Genomic DNA, 14,759 nt, shown 5'->3' on the forward strand with positions numbered 1-14,759 from the left:
CCCTGTCTAAACATCAGCTTAGCGGTTGCTTTGGAGTCATCTTCTGTAAGACTGTATCTGCCTTTCATCTTCCCACAAGCACTCTTCCGGCCTCTGCAGGTAACTAACATACAGTGCGCTGGTTCCGGTGGCAGGGCAGGAATCTCACAGCAAGGACGTGAAACCTGAGGTGCTGACTTATGAGGAGGCCCTGTTTCCCATCAGCTGGCTGAAGGGTGGATGGCCTCGTTTCTGGAGCTCAACCAATTGCCTCACCTGATGGAAAATGCTTATGAACTTATAAATTACCTTTGAATATATTTTCTCAGTAGAAATAAAACAGATTGCTTAGCTCCCGATGGCCTAAATGTGTATATAACTTTAGATGACCCATTTAAAAATTTGAGATAATTAAGGACTAAAAACTGCATTGAAAGTTCTATTAAAAGAAGAGAACAGTAAAATGCTTTGTTTAGGATGATGAGTTCTGTAACATAAGAACTGCAAATAAAAATAATAGATAAATGGAATTTTGTTTTTGTCACAAAAAAATTGCAGACTGGAGTTAAACAGTGGCCCTATTATATTAGTGCAGTGGTTCCTAAACCTGGCTGCATGCTAGAATCACCCAGGGAGCTTTAAAAAAATTCCAGTGTCCAGGCTGCACCCCACACCGATCAAATCTAAACGTAGGGGTTGGGGAGAGGGTGAGGCCCAGGGCTCCACATTTTCAAAGCTCCCAAGTGATTCTAATGTGCAGCCAAGGTTGAGGACCTCTGCATTGGAGAATAATCCCTACCCTTCTGAAGCTTGGCCTTGCAATATCTACTTAGTGGACAGTTTTCCCTCTCTCATTTCTGCCAGTAAGTTCTTTACAGCTGAAATATGGCATTTAAAAATGATAGATTGGTTGACTGGTTGCTAGATACATAGCCACACACACACAAAAATACATGCACACATATTTTTATTTATTTAACTTAGGGCCCGATAATTAGCATATAAATCAGAAAAACTGAGTGCCTTAGAACTATATTACATATTCTCTCCAAATCTTTAAAGAGCCAAACTCTAAAAGACACACACACACAAATATTTAAGTCATAAAACACACAGACACACACACACACACTCAAACTAATCCCCTTCAGGAACCATGATCCAATAATATATTTAATAGGTAAGATCTCATTCATCAATGTACAAAACAAACAGACAAACAAAACCCCCCTACACTTTGATTAAGACGTGTGCCCTCAGGAAGGGCACGTACAGTTAGAAAGGTTTCTCGGTAGCACTTTGAGGTAGCATGTGTCATAAAGTAACAGAAGTCACAGAGCTGCTCTGCAGTCTCTCCTGGACACAAGAGATGGGCCACCCGCCGAGGCTCTTGGAAGAGGAGCGTGAATTTGTCTGTACTCATGGCCAAAGTCAGCCTGAACACACTTCCTACTCTCTCGCTGTGACCATTCCTCCACTATGCTTCATGCATTGTGGGCTTAGGAGAAGGTAAAGGCATTTTGATGCTTCTTTGCTCTTGGTGTGGTGGTGTCCCGGGCCAGGAGCGCATGTCCTCTTGCCTCATGCAATCCTCATGGGCGGGAGATGCATGCAGCCAGCGGAAGGCAAAGAGGGCGCCGTGGCACCTTTTTAAAATCAGCTCTAACAATTTAATTAAGATGACTGACTATGACGATGTTCATTTCTGAATGTCCCCTCTATGATCTGATCCTTAAAAGGCTCTCCCCTTTTCCTCCCCCCTGAGTACAATATTTTGGGGTATCATTAAGCTTTCTGCCATTTTCTTGGCAGGATGGTGAGCAGAAAAGCTTTAAAAAAAAATCTACACACAAAAACAACAAAAAACCTGGGTGCAGGAGCAACTCTAAGAACAGACTTCCTTTGTGCAAGTTGAAATGACTTGAGTTTACAGTTCAGGAAAACAGCCTGCTTCTTCAAAAAAAAAAAAAAGAGTAAGTAAATATTCAGCTCAGGTCTGCATTTTAAACACAAATATACAGTCCAAACAGTTAAAGGATTAAAGCTACAAAAATGGTCCCAACAGACCTTGGTGTAGGTCAAATTTTTGCCCAATGGTCACAGATTAAAGGGATGTCTAATCCCTAAAAGCCCTTTGTCCCAATGTACTACTTCCTGTTGGAAAGTTGAACCCTTAGAAGGAATCAATATACAACTGAATAAAAATAGCACATGTCCAGGCAAAAAATGGGCATGAGCTGGGCCTGAGTTGCCACTTAAAATTCTATCATTCAGTATCATATAAAATCCTCAAAGGCTGCCCAGAACCAGGGCCCAAGGCATCACTGAACATGCCAGCCACCCAAGTCAGCTGCTGACCCAAAGTCAATGACACAACTCAGCATTAGACTTCAAGTATCCAAGGTGCTACAAGAGCCGGTCCTCTCAGGGACTCAGGCTGATTCTCAGAAGCCCTCACCGCACCCGACCCCACCCCACCCCACGACATCCCATTATACGAAAGGTGAAGCACTGCTTATGGTCACTACAAAACACAGGGGTGGAAGGTGAGGAATAAGAGAACTGCCCTCTAAATATACCAGCCTAACAAATACAAATAAATTCTTAACATTTTGTACAACTACAAGGTGCATGAGCTGGTATTCAAGCAATCATTTTAAACTCTTTCTTTCCTTCCCTCTCTGTATCAAACAGGAAAATGGTTCCGTTGGGTTAACAGTGTCATTTTAAAATGCCATAAATTAAATAAGTTAGTTCACATTTTTCCCCCAGCACTTAAGTTACAGTTAGTCTCTAATGTGCTTTTGAAGTTTGCTTTAACAGCTCCAGGTCTCTCCTGCGGACAGCGCCGATTCTGGGACAACCATATTCCTCCAGCTGCAAAGGTATGAATTGTTCCAGCAGCCCAAGGCCCTGTCCAGCAGGACTGGTAAATAGCTTAGTCCATGATGGTTTAGAGTTTCCGCTGAATCCCAAAAATATGGTGCTCCCTAAAAAAAAAAACAAAAAAAAACAAAAAAAAAACAGAAAAGTTCAATTTGTACAACTCCTCGTTCTAGGCAAGATAATGTTGGAGGTGAGCAAAACAAAGATGGCTATAAAGCAACAAAACTACACCTCCTTACTCAGCAAATGAACTCTTACCACCCACCTCGTGTCCCAAATAACAAACCACATCCCAGCACGCTTCCTCTAACACAGTCTCCTTATTTAGAAAGCATCTTCATGAGCAAAAGAAGCTCAAGAAAAGTCTGGTAGCTGCATTTCACCATACAAATGTGACTGTTGCTGGCCTCCTAGGAACTTTGTAGAAGAAAACAAACACAAACCTTTGTTAGAAAGATGAGCTGGTTTGGCTAATCCCAGAGGTATTAATGAATCTGAAATATTCAACTGCTTTATTTCTCCTCTTGTGCTCAATAGAACAACAGACCTGTATGTAAAAGTTAGGAAAGTCAGAGCAAATTTCAATAATTCCGCATGTATTTGCTGGGTTACGTTATGAAGTATATACAGTAGAGCAGTGATTCCCAACCTTTTCACCTCATGGCACACATAAACTAATGACTAAAATTCTGTGAAACACCAGCAAAATGTATATTTTGCTGATCTGACAAAAAAATAGGTATAATTTTGATCATTCACACAGGACGGCTATTGTTCTGTTGGCTGTTATCATTTTTGCATTTGACAATCTAAGGGAAAAGAGGTCATGTCCCTGGCTCAACAGTCAGGCAAAGCACGCTTTAAAAATTCTTGTGGCACACCAGTTGAAAATGGGTGCAGTAGAGAATAGAAATACTAGATAAAAGCAGAACTCAAAACAAAACAAAACAGAAAGAACCCAGATGTTTTTTCATTCCTGCTATTACAAGTTCCCTGCCCCACCTAGGACCTATGTTGCTATTACAAGAGGTCTCTAAATGTAGGGAAAACAAGTTATTTTAGGTCAGCTGACCTAGTGGATGCTTGGGACACAGACCTTTTATGGAATAAACTATTGTAACAAGGGAAGTTAGTTTTGTTTGTTTCAGATGCTCTTTTTATCTATTTATTAAGTAAATAAATGAACACTAATTCTAAAAAGAAACAAAATAAAATCTGTTCCCCGTGGTTTGGTTTAAATTTTTGTCTTTATTATGCAGTATATCAACACAAATATTCAAATGTGTTTGTGGATTCTCTCTTCTCCTGATCTCTCCTCTGCCAATACCACACTAGCTTAATCACTATGACTTCATGGTTTATTTTAATATAAAATAAGCCCCTTGTATTAACATAATTTGTTTAAAATTTGTATTTTATTACTCTCCCACATTGATTCTTCCAGATGAACCGCACTGTCATATGTGAAATACAATGGAAAAGTGACCAACTGGGACACTAAAGGAAATGTATTAAATCTCTAATTTAGTTAGAATGAATCCATACAGTATTAACTTTCCATCCAGAAAAAGGGAATGTTTCTCTTTCTATTCAACTCTTCTATATCCTATAGTAAAGCACTTATTTTCTTAATATGGGTCTTGACATTTCTTATTACGATTCCTAAGTTTTACATTGGTGTGGGGTTTTGTTAAAGCCTTTCTAACAGCAGTAGTGACTAAACCCAGAATCAGACCACAGGTCTGACCATAGCAACCTTGAGGCCTGACCTTCTTCAATGGTCATAGTGACTCAGGCTGGTCCCATGATATCACCTACAGGTCCCCTCACCCACCTGCACCCCACACATACCCAGAATCCCTAGAAGTCACTGCCAGTTGCACCATAACTTCCTAACATTTTGTTAAGATACAACGTACACACAGAATAGTACTCCTAAGTGTGCAGCACATTCAACTTTTGCAAACTAAACACACTTGTGTAACCAGCAGATCAAGAAACAGCACTACAAGTAGCTCAAAAGCCTTCCTAATAACAACCTAGTGACATGTTAATGAGTTGGTTGTAACTCATAAATCTGTAGGATGTAACTCATAAATCTTACAGGACCTACTATATTGTCCTAAATATTTGTGGTGAGATTTATGTACTAGATTGTTTTAGGTGGAATAAGTGCGTTTCTTTTCAACATTAGGAAAAATCTTTAAATCCTTAAAGAAAATCGAGGCCTGGGAAAGGAATTCCCTGCAAGTGTCTTAAACTAGATAGAGCTACATGGACACATTGAAAATGACCCTCAAATAATCCAGTGATTTATGGGACTTACTGAGATCCGGTTCTGTGATGTGTGAAGAGCACACGTGATTAGACCAACGGAGGATGAGCCTAAAGTTGGATGGGCCTTTAATCCCTGGGAAGTGAATGTGCTTCCCTTTAGTGGCTTCACTAAATGAAGGCTCGTGAGTAAATCAACGTCTGCAGTGAAGCCAAGGGAGCAGGGAGGACTCATCTCCCGGCCTCCAGGCATCTGACCAACTCAGAACAAGAAAGGTTTCTCTCCTGTGCACCTTTCTTCAGAAATTAAACAAAGAGAAACTAATTAGACTAGGGCTCTTAAGAGAGAGACCACATACTCATCTATTGAAAAATCAAAGTACTCTTTTCTAGTCACTTCCAAGTGACCCAGGTGATGAGTTCATCTGCCACAGTCACTGCACGTTGCTGTCTGAGGTTCCATCAGAGGCACAGAGGGCTGCAAAGGTAAAACTGTCTATAAAAATTGTTTTAAGCCCTGGCTCTTGGACACAAGGGTCGAGGGTTCGATTCCCTGTCAAGGGCACCTACCTTGGTTGCGGGTTCGATCCCTGGCCCCAGTTGGGGTGTGTGGGAGAGGCAACCAATCAATGTGTCTTTCTCATATCAATGCCTCTCTCTTTTTCTCTCTGCTTCCTCCCTCCCTTGCACCCTGTCTAAAAATCAATAGAAAAAATATCCCCGGGTGAGGATTTAAAGAAAAAGTTTTAAAATGATGATGAGCTTTCTGAGTGAGTCAGATGCAATGTAGATAAATTTATTACTAAAACAGAGAGAGTAATGGTCTGAATATTGAGCTTTTCTCCTTATACGAACCTTCCCACCATCTGCAAACTCTTCTAGCATCCAAGCTCCCATTATTTTTGTCTTTTATTTCAGAGAGGAAGGAAGAAGGAGAGATAGAGACATCAATGATGAGAGATCCTCACACTGGGGATCGAGCCTGCAACCCAGGCATGTGCCCTGACCAGGAATCAAACCATGACCTCCTGGGTCATAGGTCAACGCTTAACCACTGAGCCACACCAGGCAGGCTAAGTCCCGCTATTGAGAAGCTGAGGTTTACAATGACAAGCAGCTCAGACTACACAGGCATCCATCTGAGATGAGAAAGGAATAAAAACCTTTCAAGAGTCCCAAATGCCCACAGTTGTAAGGGCAGATAAACAAACCAAAGCTCAGGGTGAACCAGGTGTCACCGATCATGTGACTGTCCCTCTGTGGAGCAAGTCTCACCTACCTTGGAGGGATGCCTGTTTTTAAATACACTCCCACGAGGCTGACATCAGCAAGAGGGAAAAACTTTTTTTCCGTCAACCGGAAGGGAACGCTGCAGGCATCCACAATGAGGAGAAGGACACCCGCACTTCGAAAGGTAAAGTCGGTGCCGTTGACCTGAGGACACAGAAACATCTGCTGTCATCACCATCTCAGTATCTCCGGAAGGACTCCTCTCTCCAGCCCAGCCCTCTGTCTTCTAAACCCACAAATCCAGCTGCACAGGATTCAGATGCTACGTTCCATTTACTCTTTCTCTTCCGATATTGGAAACTGTGCCGTGTGCTCACTGACTTTGCCTTGACTGGACTTTACAGACTGGATAAGATGCTCTGAGCACAGCGTGGCAGCCCGCACTCAGCTGAGCAGAGGGACTCTCTCTGCAGGTTCAAGGTCTTCATTCTTTTTTTTTTTTTAATATATATATATTTATTGATTTCAGAGAGGAAGGGAGAGGGAAAGAGAGATAAAAACATCAACGATGAGGGGAAATCATTGATCAACTGCCTCCTATATACCCCCTACTGGGGATCCAGCCTGCAACCCGGGCACGTGCCCCGATCGGGCATGGGCCAACACCTTCACTCTTACACACATACTCTCCCATTGGGGTCACAGCTTTCTAACTCAGCAATCACGTGGCAGCCTCTATCTGCAGCTCAGCTCACTTACTGTCACACTGATTCAGAAAAAATCTACACTCCCCCCCTCTCCTCCCGCAATGGAGTTCAGGTTTGGAACATCAGAGGAGCTAGATTGCGTCATCTCCATCATTTCATCTCCTTTGAAATCAAAATGGAAATATGGTAATTTTACCAGTTTTTAAGCCATGAGTATATTACTACACTGTATAATTTCCAGTCATCCCCTTTAAAAGAACGGTTTGATACCTTTTCCAAAAAAAATGAACTCTAAACACATCCAAATTCATTCATTCCTCAGCCAGAAAGGAATAAAAAGAACTTACTAGACTGAAAAATGATTCAATACTAAATTAAACACGTTTCTGTTTAAAATTTATAAAGTTATAAATTATACCAAAAGCTAATAAAGGAGAAATACAGTCACCACTATCCCTTATCCTCGAAGGGAGACATTATATTTAAATTTCATTTTAATCACTATTTCTAATCTGATCTGCCAGGAAGCAAAATGGCCTTTTCGCTGTGTTTAAATTTATCTAATCCAGAGAATGGTTCTGTAAATGCTTGAAGTAAATTAAGTACCATTTTAGATTTGGAAAGACTGGAAGTGATTCTCTTATTTTTAAAAATCTGACATGGACAACAGTGTGGTGATTGTGTGTGTGTGGTGGGGGAGTGGAGGTGGAAGAGGGCATGGAGAGTATAAATGGTGATGGACAATTCTAAATTAAATTTTAAAAAATACAACAAGAGGCATTTCTTATTTATTTCAAAAAAAATAAAAATAAAAATCTAAATACTTAAAATTGAGATATATTTGGGGGGAAAAATATAAAATGATCTTCAACACACTCAAACTGTCCCACCCCAAAACCTAAAACTTAAAGGAAATATAACACTTTCCATAAAAAACAAATGAAGCAATGCCATGTCCTAGCAAAGGCTCTTCAGGAAATGCATGTGAAAAGTACTACTGGTAAATATGACAAAAAAAACATGTCCTGTGACTTTTCTAGGGTCCCAGGCACCTCATGTATACAGCAAGAGTGAAACAGTGTTTTCAGACCCTGTGGCATAGCCTGTATGAGGTTTTTTGGGCAAAATAATATTTTCTTTAATTATCTAGTGAGTGTATAGAACAGGGAATATAGTCAATAATATATTGTTCAGTGACATGATTACTAGATATATTGTAGTAATCACATCATCCTAATATATAAAAAGCCAGGGGCCATCATGACCAAAACAACCAGACGGATGACCGAACAGCAGGCTGCGTGGGGCGACCAGGCTGGTGGGATGGGGGGGGGGGGGGGGGGGAGTAGTATTGGGGGCGACCAGGCCAGCAGGGGGGAAGTTGGGGGCAACCAGACCGGCAGGCGGGGACAGTTAGGGGTGATCAGGCCAGCAGGCAGGTGAGCAGTTAGGAGCCAGCAGTCCCAGATTGTGAGAGGGATGTCCGAGGAGTCCTGGATTGCAGAGGGTGCAGGCTGGGCTGAGGGGACCCCCACCCCGTACACGAATTTTGTGCACTGGACCTCTAGTAAGGTATATAAATGTAGAATCACTATGTTGTATACCTGAAACTAACATAATGTTGTACATCAACTATACTGTAACTTAAAAATTTTTATCTAGTGATCTAGTATTGCAGTGGGCACCCAGCTCTTACTTCCTTTATACAACTGAGTCACTCCAGACACCAAGCTGGACCTGGAGAGCTTACACATCTTACTCAACTGAAACTCTATGCCTGTTGATTAAAAAATACTCCCCATTTCACCCTCCCCTTTGGTGGGAATATTCTTAACTCAGAGTTGTCAAAAAGTCAAATTTATGTTCCGGAGATGGAGAGTAGTGATGGTTGCACAATATGAATATATTTCATACTACTGAACTGCACACTTAACAAAGATGAAGATGGTGAATTTTATGTTATGTATATTTTAACATGATAAGAAACTGAGAACGAAATAAAGACTAAGGTTGAATTTTTCCCACATTTATGTGGATCTGTGAATGTGTTGCCCACCACTTTAATAAAAAAACAGAGCTCCTAAAAAGACCACGTGAGACCGGGCCCAGGCCCTGGCTGGAAATAGCTGGATGGCTAGATATCTGCTTCCCCAAAGAGCTCTTTATATGGTGGCACTCAAGTCAGCTGGATTTTGGACAGGCCACCTGCCAAGAGCTGGTTAGCACTGGCTGGCGTGGCCCTTTGCCCAAATTCTAATGCTGACACTGAGGCTCAGGCCTGTACTTCCATTACCCCACTTAGCAAAGACAACCAACACTTTGCATCTTCACTTTCCTCCTCGGAAAACTGGGAGCCAGGGAACCTCATACTAAAAGGCCGAGGAAAAATTCTAAAACTCATTGCTCACATGTTAAACAAACAACTTGAAAGTTCCTTTTAAGTTTCAAAAACCAAGGTTAAACACAGTTTTCTACATTTTGATTGCCTGTGGCAATTATTTTTTAACCCAAGATGCCTTTTCTCTTATAAAAATGAAATCTGGGTCGCCTGTAACACTATTAATGAATGAAGAGTAATGTGAACAGTTTAACATTTACCTAAAAGTTATCGATAAACAGACAAAAATTTTTTTAATATATTTACCTAAAAACATAAATGTTTAGGAGATATGTATACCTCCATTGTATCGCTTGCCACCAATAACCAAAATGTGATCACAAACGAATGACTGTTGCCAAAAATAACTGATGTCACCGGGGTGAAACATGAAAGTGAGAAGCTGAAGTAGTGGACACGCCAGGTGGTACTTACAGAGATGACAGACAGGTCTCCGCGCTGAGTCTCCACTTTACTGGGTGACTGGAATTGCACGGGGAGGTAGCTTTTATGAGGATCACTAGTAAACACCACCTAAACAGGGGAAAAGTGCCATATTTATGTCAATTGCATCTGCCTCCAAAAGGATGCCTCAAAATAAACTCAATTATAACAAATTAGTTGTTTTGTTTTAAATGATTTTGAGAGAGAGAGAAAGGGAGGAGAGAAATATCAATGTGAGTGACAGTATCAATCAGCTGCTTCCTGTACACCCCGGGAATCGAGACCACAACCTGGGCACGTGCCCTGAGTGGGAATCCAACCAGCAACCTTTTGGTGTAGGGACGACACTCAATCAACTGAGCCACATCAGCCAGGGCAAACTATTTTTTTCCTGAACTTTTATACCTATTTCTAACCTGTAATTCTAGCTTTTGATACATGCTTAATATGAGAAGGTTTTGTTCCTTGTTTTCTGGAACAATAACAGTTTCAAATAATTGTGATCTTGTTAATAAAATAAATTCTACAAATGACTAAATAAAAGTGTTTTGTATTTACATCTTTGTAAACACTTTATGCAAACAGTCACAAATCTTTTTAAAGATTCTTTTCAGACCAGTATTCTGAATTGGCACTCAAGTCACCCCAGGACTGAGGAGAGTATAGAAGAGAAGTTTGAAAACCTTTAGTAATCTTGTGCATTATCAGGTCTAAATGCAGTATGTATATTTCTGTGGCAATTCTTGCTTTTAAAAAAATTCTCTAGCCCAATGAAATGTGGACACATATCAGAATCCCCTGCTGGGCTTGTTAACACCCAGACTGCCGGGTCCCACCCCCGGAATTTCTGGTTGAGCAGGACTGGAATTGGGCCCAGGAATTCCAATTTCTCACAAGTCCCCTGGTGCTTCTGTTGCTGCTGGTTAGGGGTCCGCAACTTGAGAACCATTTCCTTTAACCCATATTTGTTTATATAAAGATTAACTATTAATGAATGCTACACCTCTTTTGTACTTGGAATTGATCTGACTTCCTTCGGAAGGAACACTGTGCCTGATTTTTGGGTTTCCTTTCATTGCAATGCTTTTTCAAGATCCCTAATTAAAAATATTTCAGGAGAAGTATTTCACTTCTAACTAACTAAAGCCAGCTTTTCCTTTTAATTACAGGTAAATAAATAGCATTTGCTTCAAGATGAAGTGGGGGGGCTCTCCACCTTAAAAAAGAAAACAATTTCCAGGAGTTACATTTTCAGAAGAGAAATTTCACACTGCCAATAAAACAAAGAATTTTCTACATCCCTGACATGTAAACCCAGAAACAACAGAGCAGCAGAATTACATGTGAGAAAGAAAAGATGACAGCCAATAAATCCAGTCACACAGGGTAAACTGATGTATCAGAGAAGGAAGGTATCTTTGTTATAATTTTGACAAGGTTGCTTCTTATGAGCATCACATTCTATAATGGGCCAAAGTTCAGGAGAAACCATGCAACATTTACAAATTGGCAGTATAGATGTTTCCCCCAAAAATGCGCCTACTACAAAGAACCTTCCAACCTTTTTTCAGGCCACAGCCCACTCCTTTACCTGGCGGGTCCCGCAGCCTTGACAGGGTTTCGTGAGCATGGCTGGCATCCGCTTGAGGGCTGACGGCTGCCTGTAATACTGGGGATATGCTTTGGCCATGCAGTTACTGGTATCTTTTGAGTCTGTTGCCGCCTGGATCCTGACTCTTTCGCATCCCTGAGATGAACAGTAACTGTGGCCATCCCTGCGGCCTTGGGCTTTCAGATACAAAAACAGCAACCTGTACAAAACAGAAAGCAATCCATTGGGTGTTAAACTGCCTCCAGAAAACTTACAAAAATTCCTCAAATTAACTCATGGCCGAAAGGTATATTCCTCTAATAAGGTAAATTCTCCCTAAAAGAAAACTACATTATAAAACTAATAAAGTTGTTTCTCTTTCCTTTCTATCCTCCTAAGCCCCTAAGTCAAATTCAATACTCCTTCAGAAAATATTTTGATAGCCTGATTCAATCATTGTAGGAGATATGAAAGTTGATTTCTGGTTTGAATTAAGTTCAACAGGTGATTTGGGAGGATGGAATTTGGCTTGGCTCAAGAATTCCTTGGAAAACTTTATACTTGCATTGAGTTTAGAATTTGATAAATCAGCATGTTTTTATTTTCTTTTTTTTTTGGTTTATAAATCATTTTGGTTTATGGCACAAAATTTGAATAAGAACAGCAACTGTGTTTCGTTTGGCTTCAAGTTAATTCAAAAAGCAATGGTTTCAAATCAATTCCTGCGACATTTACTAAGAGCAGATGGGCCTGAGGTCCTTCTGTCTGTACTTTGGCCAAAATCAAATGAAATGAGCAGTCCACAGACTCTGAATTATCCTCCTACTGCCAAGATGAATGGAAAAGTAACTTCTAGGCAGCAGTCCAACATCTGTCAGCAAACCTAGTCCTTCTAGAGCAGTGGTCGGCAAACTCATTAGTCAACAGAGCCAAATATCAACAGTACAATGATTGAAATTTCTTTTGAGAGCCAAATTTTTTAAACTTAAACGTCTTCTAACGCCACTTCTTCAAAATAGACTCGCCCAGGCCGTGGTATTTTGTGGAAGAGCCACACTCAAGGGGCCAAAGAGCTGCATGTGGCTTGCGAGCTGCAGTTTGCCGACCACGGTTCTAGAGCAAAGGAAGTCAATGTTCTAAAGGCTTGATCAAATGTAATCAATTACTGAAGTAAAAAATTCACATTTTAATATGAGGTCAAGTAGCAATTATGAGGTAAAAATCAGCCATTGTCCCAACATCCAGTAATTTTAGCCTATATATGTAAGGAATGATACAAGCCTAGTTAGCATGGACCTTCTGACAATCAAAATCATCAAAATAAATGTAATTTAAAAAATTAAAATCCCAAAGACCGAGGGATTTTAGAAATACCCAGATGATGACACATTTCCCATCTTTTTACACATTTAATCATTAATTTGTGATCACCAGAATGTCCTTACAAATTTGGTTGTTCTGTTTATTTTTGTGAAAAGTCAACTGGGAATGTGGACGTACTGTCATGTATAGAGTAAAAGCCCAAGAAGGTTAAGTCTAATTAGAAATTGAAAATCAAAGACAACTATGATAAAAAAAAAAAAAAGATTTAAGCTGACCACACTGACTGCTGGAGGGGCCCTGGAGGGCAAATAAGTTGCATCTCATTCAAAGGCTAACAAGGCACTTGCCTGAACCCCCAACCTTGTTCCCCCAAATCAAACTTGCCATCCTCATCCCAGTTTGAACCTTTGTCTTCCCCCAAACATGCCATGCCACATTCTTCCATGCCTCCATGCATCCATCCACATTGTTCTTCACCCATCTCTTTTTCGTCTCCTCCTACTCATTCAAGAGTCTGTCCCAGTGTCACGCTCTTGGGATGTCACTGGTTACCTTAGGCTGAACTTTTGGGTCACCTCAAAAGGCACACTGAATATCCCACAATAGGGCTTTTAGCACTTAATTTCTTCACTCTCCAATCACCTGCTTTACATGCCCACATCCTTCAATGGACTATGCATTCACAGAAGAAATGCATCTTATTTACATTAGTGTCTTTACTAAGGTGCCTAGACAATGGCGTAGGAGCAATATCAGCTTAAGGAATGGCTAAGGAGCATGCTAGTTGCTGGAAGAGTACAGGAGATCGAGCCTACCATCACCCAAAGGCTGAGAGACTGTAACTGGATAAGAGCAGACAAAGCCAACAGGACCCCAGGTGAACAGGATTAGAATTAAAAAGTGGAAAGATGCAGCCTAGAGAAAGTTGAAAGCAAATATGCCACGGTTACACAGTGATTTTTAAAAACTCAAGGTCAACTTGAGAGAGAGCGCTTTAAGGAAGAGAAAAATGAGCTTTCACTGAAATATGAACTATATCATATGCAAATAATCATCTAAAAAGAGTTGTTATAGGAAAGAAATTAGTTTAAGTTTCTATTGGGCCTACTGGTTCTTTATTGACAAGGATAATTTCTCTTTCTAAATTGCCTTAATAGGTATACAACAAACATCTTCACTCAATTCCTACTGCCCAACTATAATTATGAGTCATTCTAGTTCTCTAAGCCTCTAATAGCGATGAGCAGAGAATTACCCACATCAGCTGCTTGTCTAGAGAGCCATCACATCATAGTCTATTCTTAGTTAGGCTGAAGAACCAGTAATTTCTCCATTAAAGAAAAACAGCAATAATTCTCATTTGCTGGTCGCACTGAATTACCCCGTGCCGGAGTCAAAATAGAATTTCCTCTCAGACTGCTTCCTCTGCAATTCTTCCAGTGAATTCACAGGCTCATAATCTTCCATTTTGGATAATGAGCCATTATGCCGCTGTAAAAAGCCAAAAGTAATCTGAAAAATTGTGTTTGATGGATAGCAGAGGCCAACTTGAATCCAGTCATTCCTATCAAGAAAAGAAAATTAAAACATGAATTCACATTTGAGCCAATATATTTGGGGCATTACAGCATATGTAAACACTAGCCATGATTTTCTCCTCCTTAAATTTCTGCTGTGCATTGAGCCACTAATGATGGAAGTCCTGAGCCCTGACCTTTAAATGTTTCCCCAATTTCTCTTATCAATATTTTTACAACAATCACATGGCTTATAGAAACTTCTTGGTTTTGACAGGACTTATAGGAATATGAACAGAAGTTGGATAAGATGGACTTTGACACTGCGAGTGAATAATAAAATTGAGATGGTTGGACATGTAGCAAGCTGGATGAAACACCACTAGCCAGACAGTAGAAGTACACACTAGTAAAATCTTTCCAAAGAATTT

The 14,759-nt window shown here is 40.4% G+C and overlaps 1 protein-coding gene across 3 annotated transcripts in view; it reads right to left on the reverse strand.

Annotated features, from left to right (window-relative positions):
* Positions 1-930: 930 nt before the first annotated feature.
* Positions 931-14,759, reverse strand: part of CEMIP2 (cell migration inducing hyaluronidase 2) — a 74,173-nt gene continuing 60,344 nt past the window's right edge. For 2 of the 3 annotated variants that reach the window (XM_080669265.1, XM_080669264.1), the window contains exons 19-24: positions 14,193-14,375; positions 11,489-11,708; positions 9,889-9,987; positions 6,419-6,573; positions 3,309-3,412; positions 931-2,969 (exon numbers count right to left, since the gene is read on the reverse strand). In XM_080669265.1, coding sequence (XP_080525391.1) covers positions 2,773-2,969; positions 3,309-3,412; positions 6,419-6,573; positions 9,889-9,987; positions 11,489-11,708; positions 14,193-14,375 — 958 coding nt within the window. In that variant the 3' untranslated portion in view covers positions 931-2,772. Of the gene's footprint in view, positions 2,970-3,308; positions 3,413-6,418; positions 6,574-9,888; positions 9,988-11,488; positions 11,709-13,642; positions 13,727-14,192; positions 14,376-14,759 lie in introns of those variants that run through there. The other variant, XM_080669266.1, reaches the window with a different exon arrangement.

The sequence above is a fragment of the Plecotus auritus genome, assembly GCF_963455305.1.
Source record: "Plecotus auritus genome assembly, chromosome: 5".
Lineage (NCBI taxonomy): Eukaryota > Metazoa > Chordata > Mammalia > Chiroptera > Vespertilionidae > Plecotus > Plecotus auritus.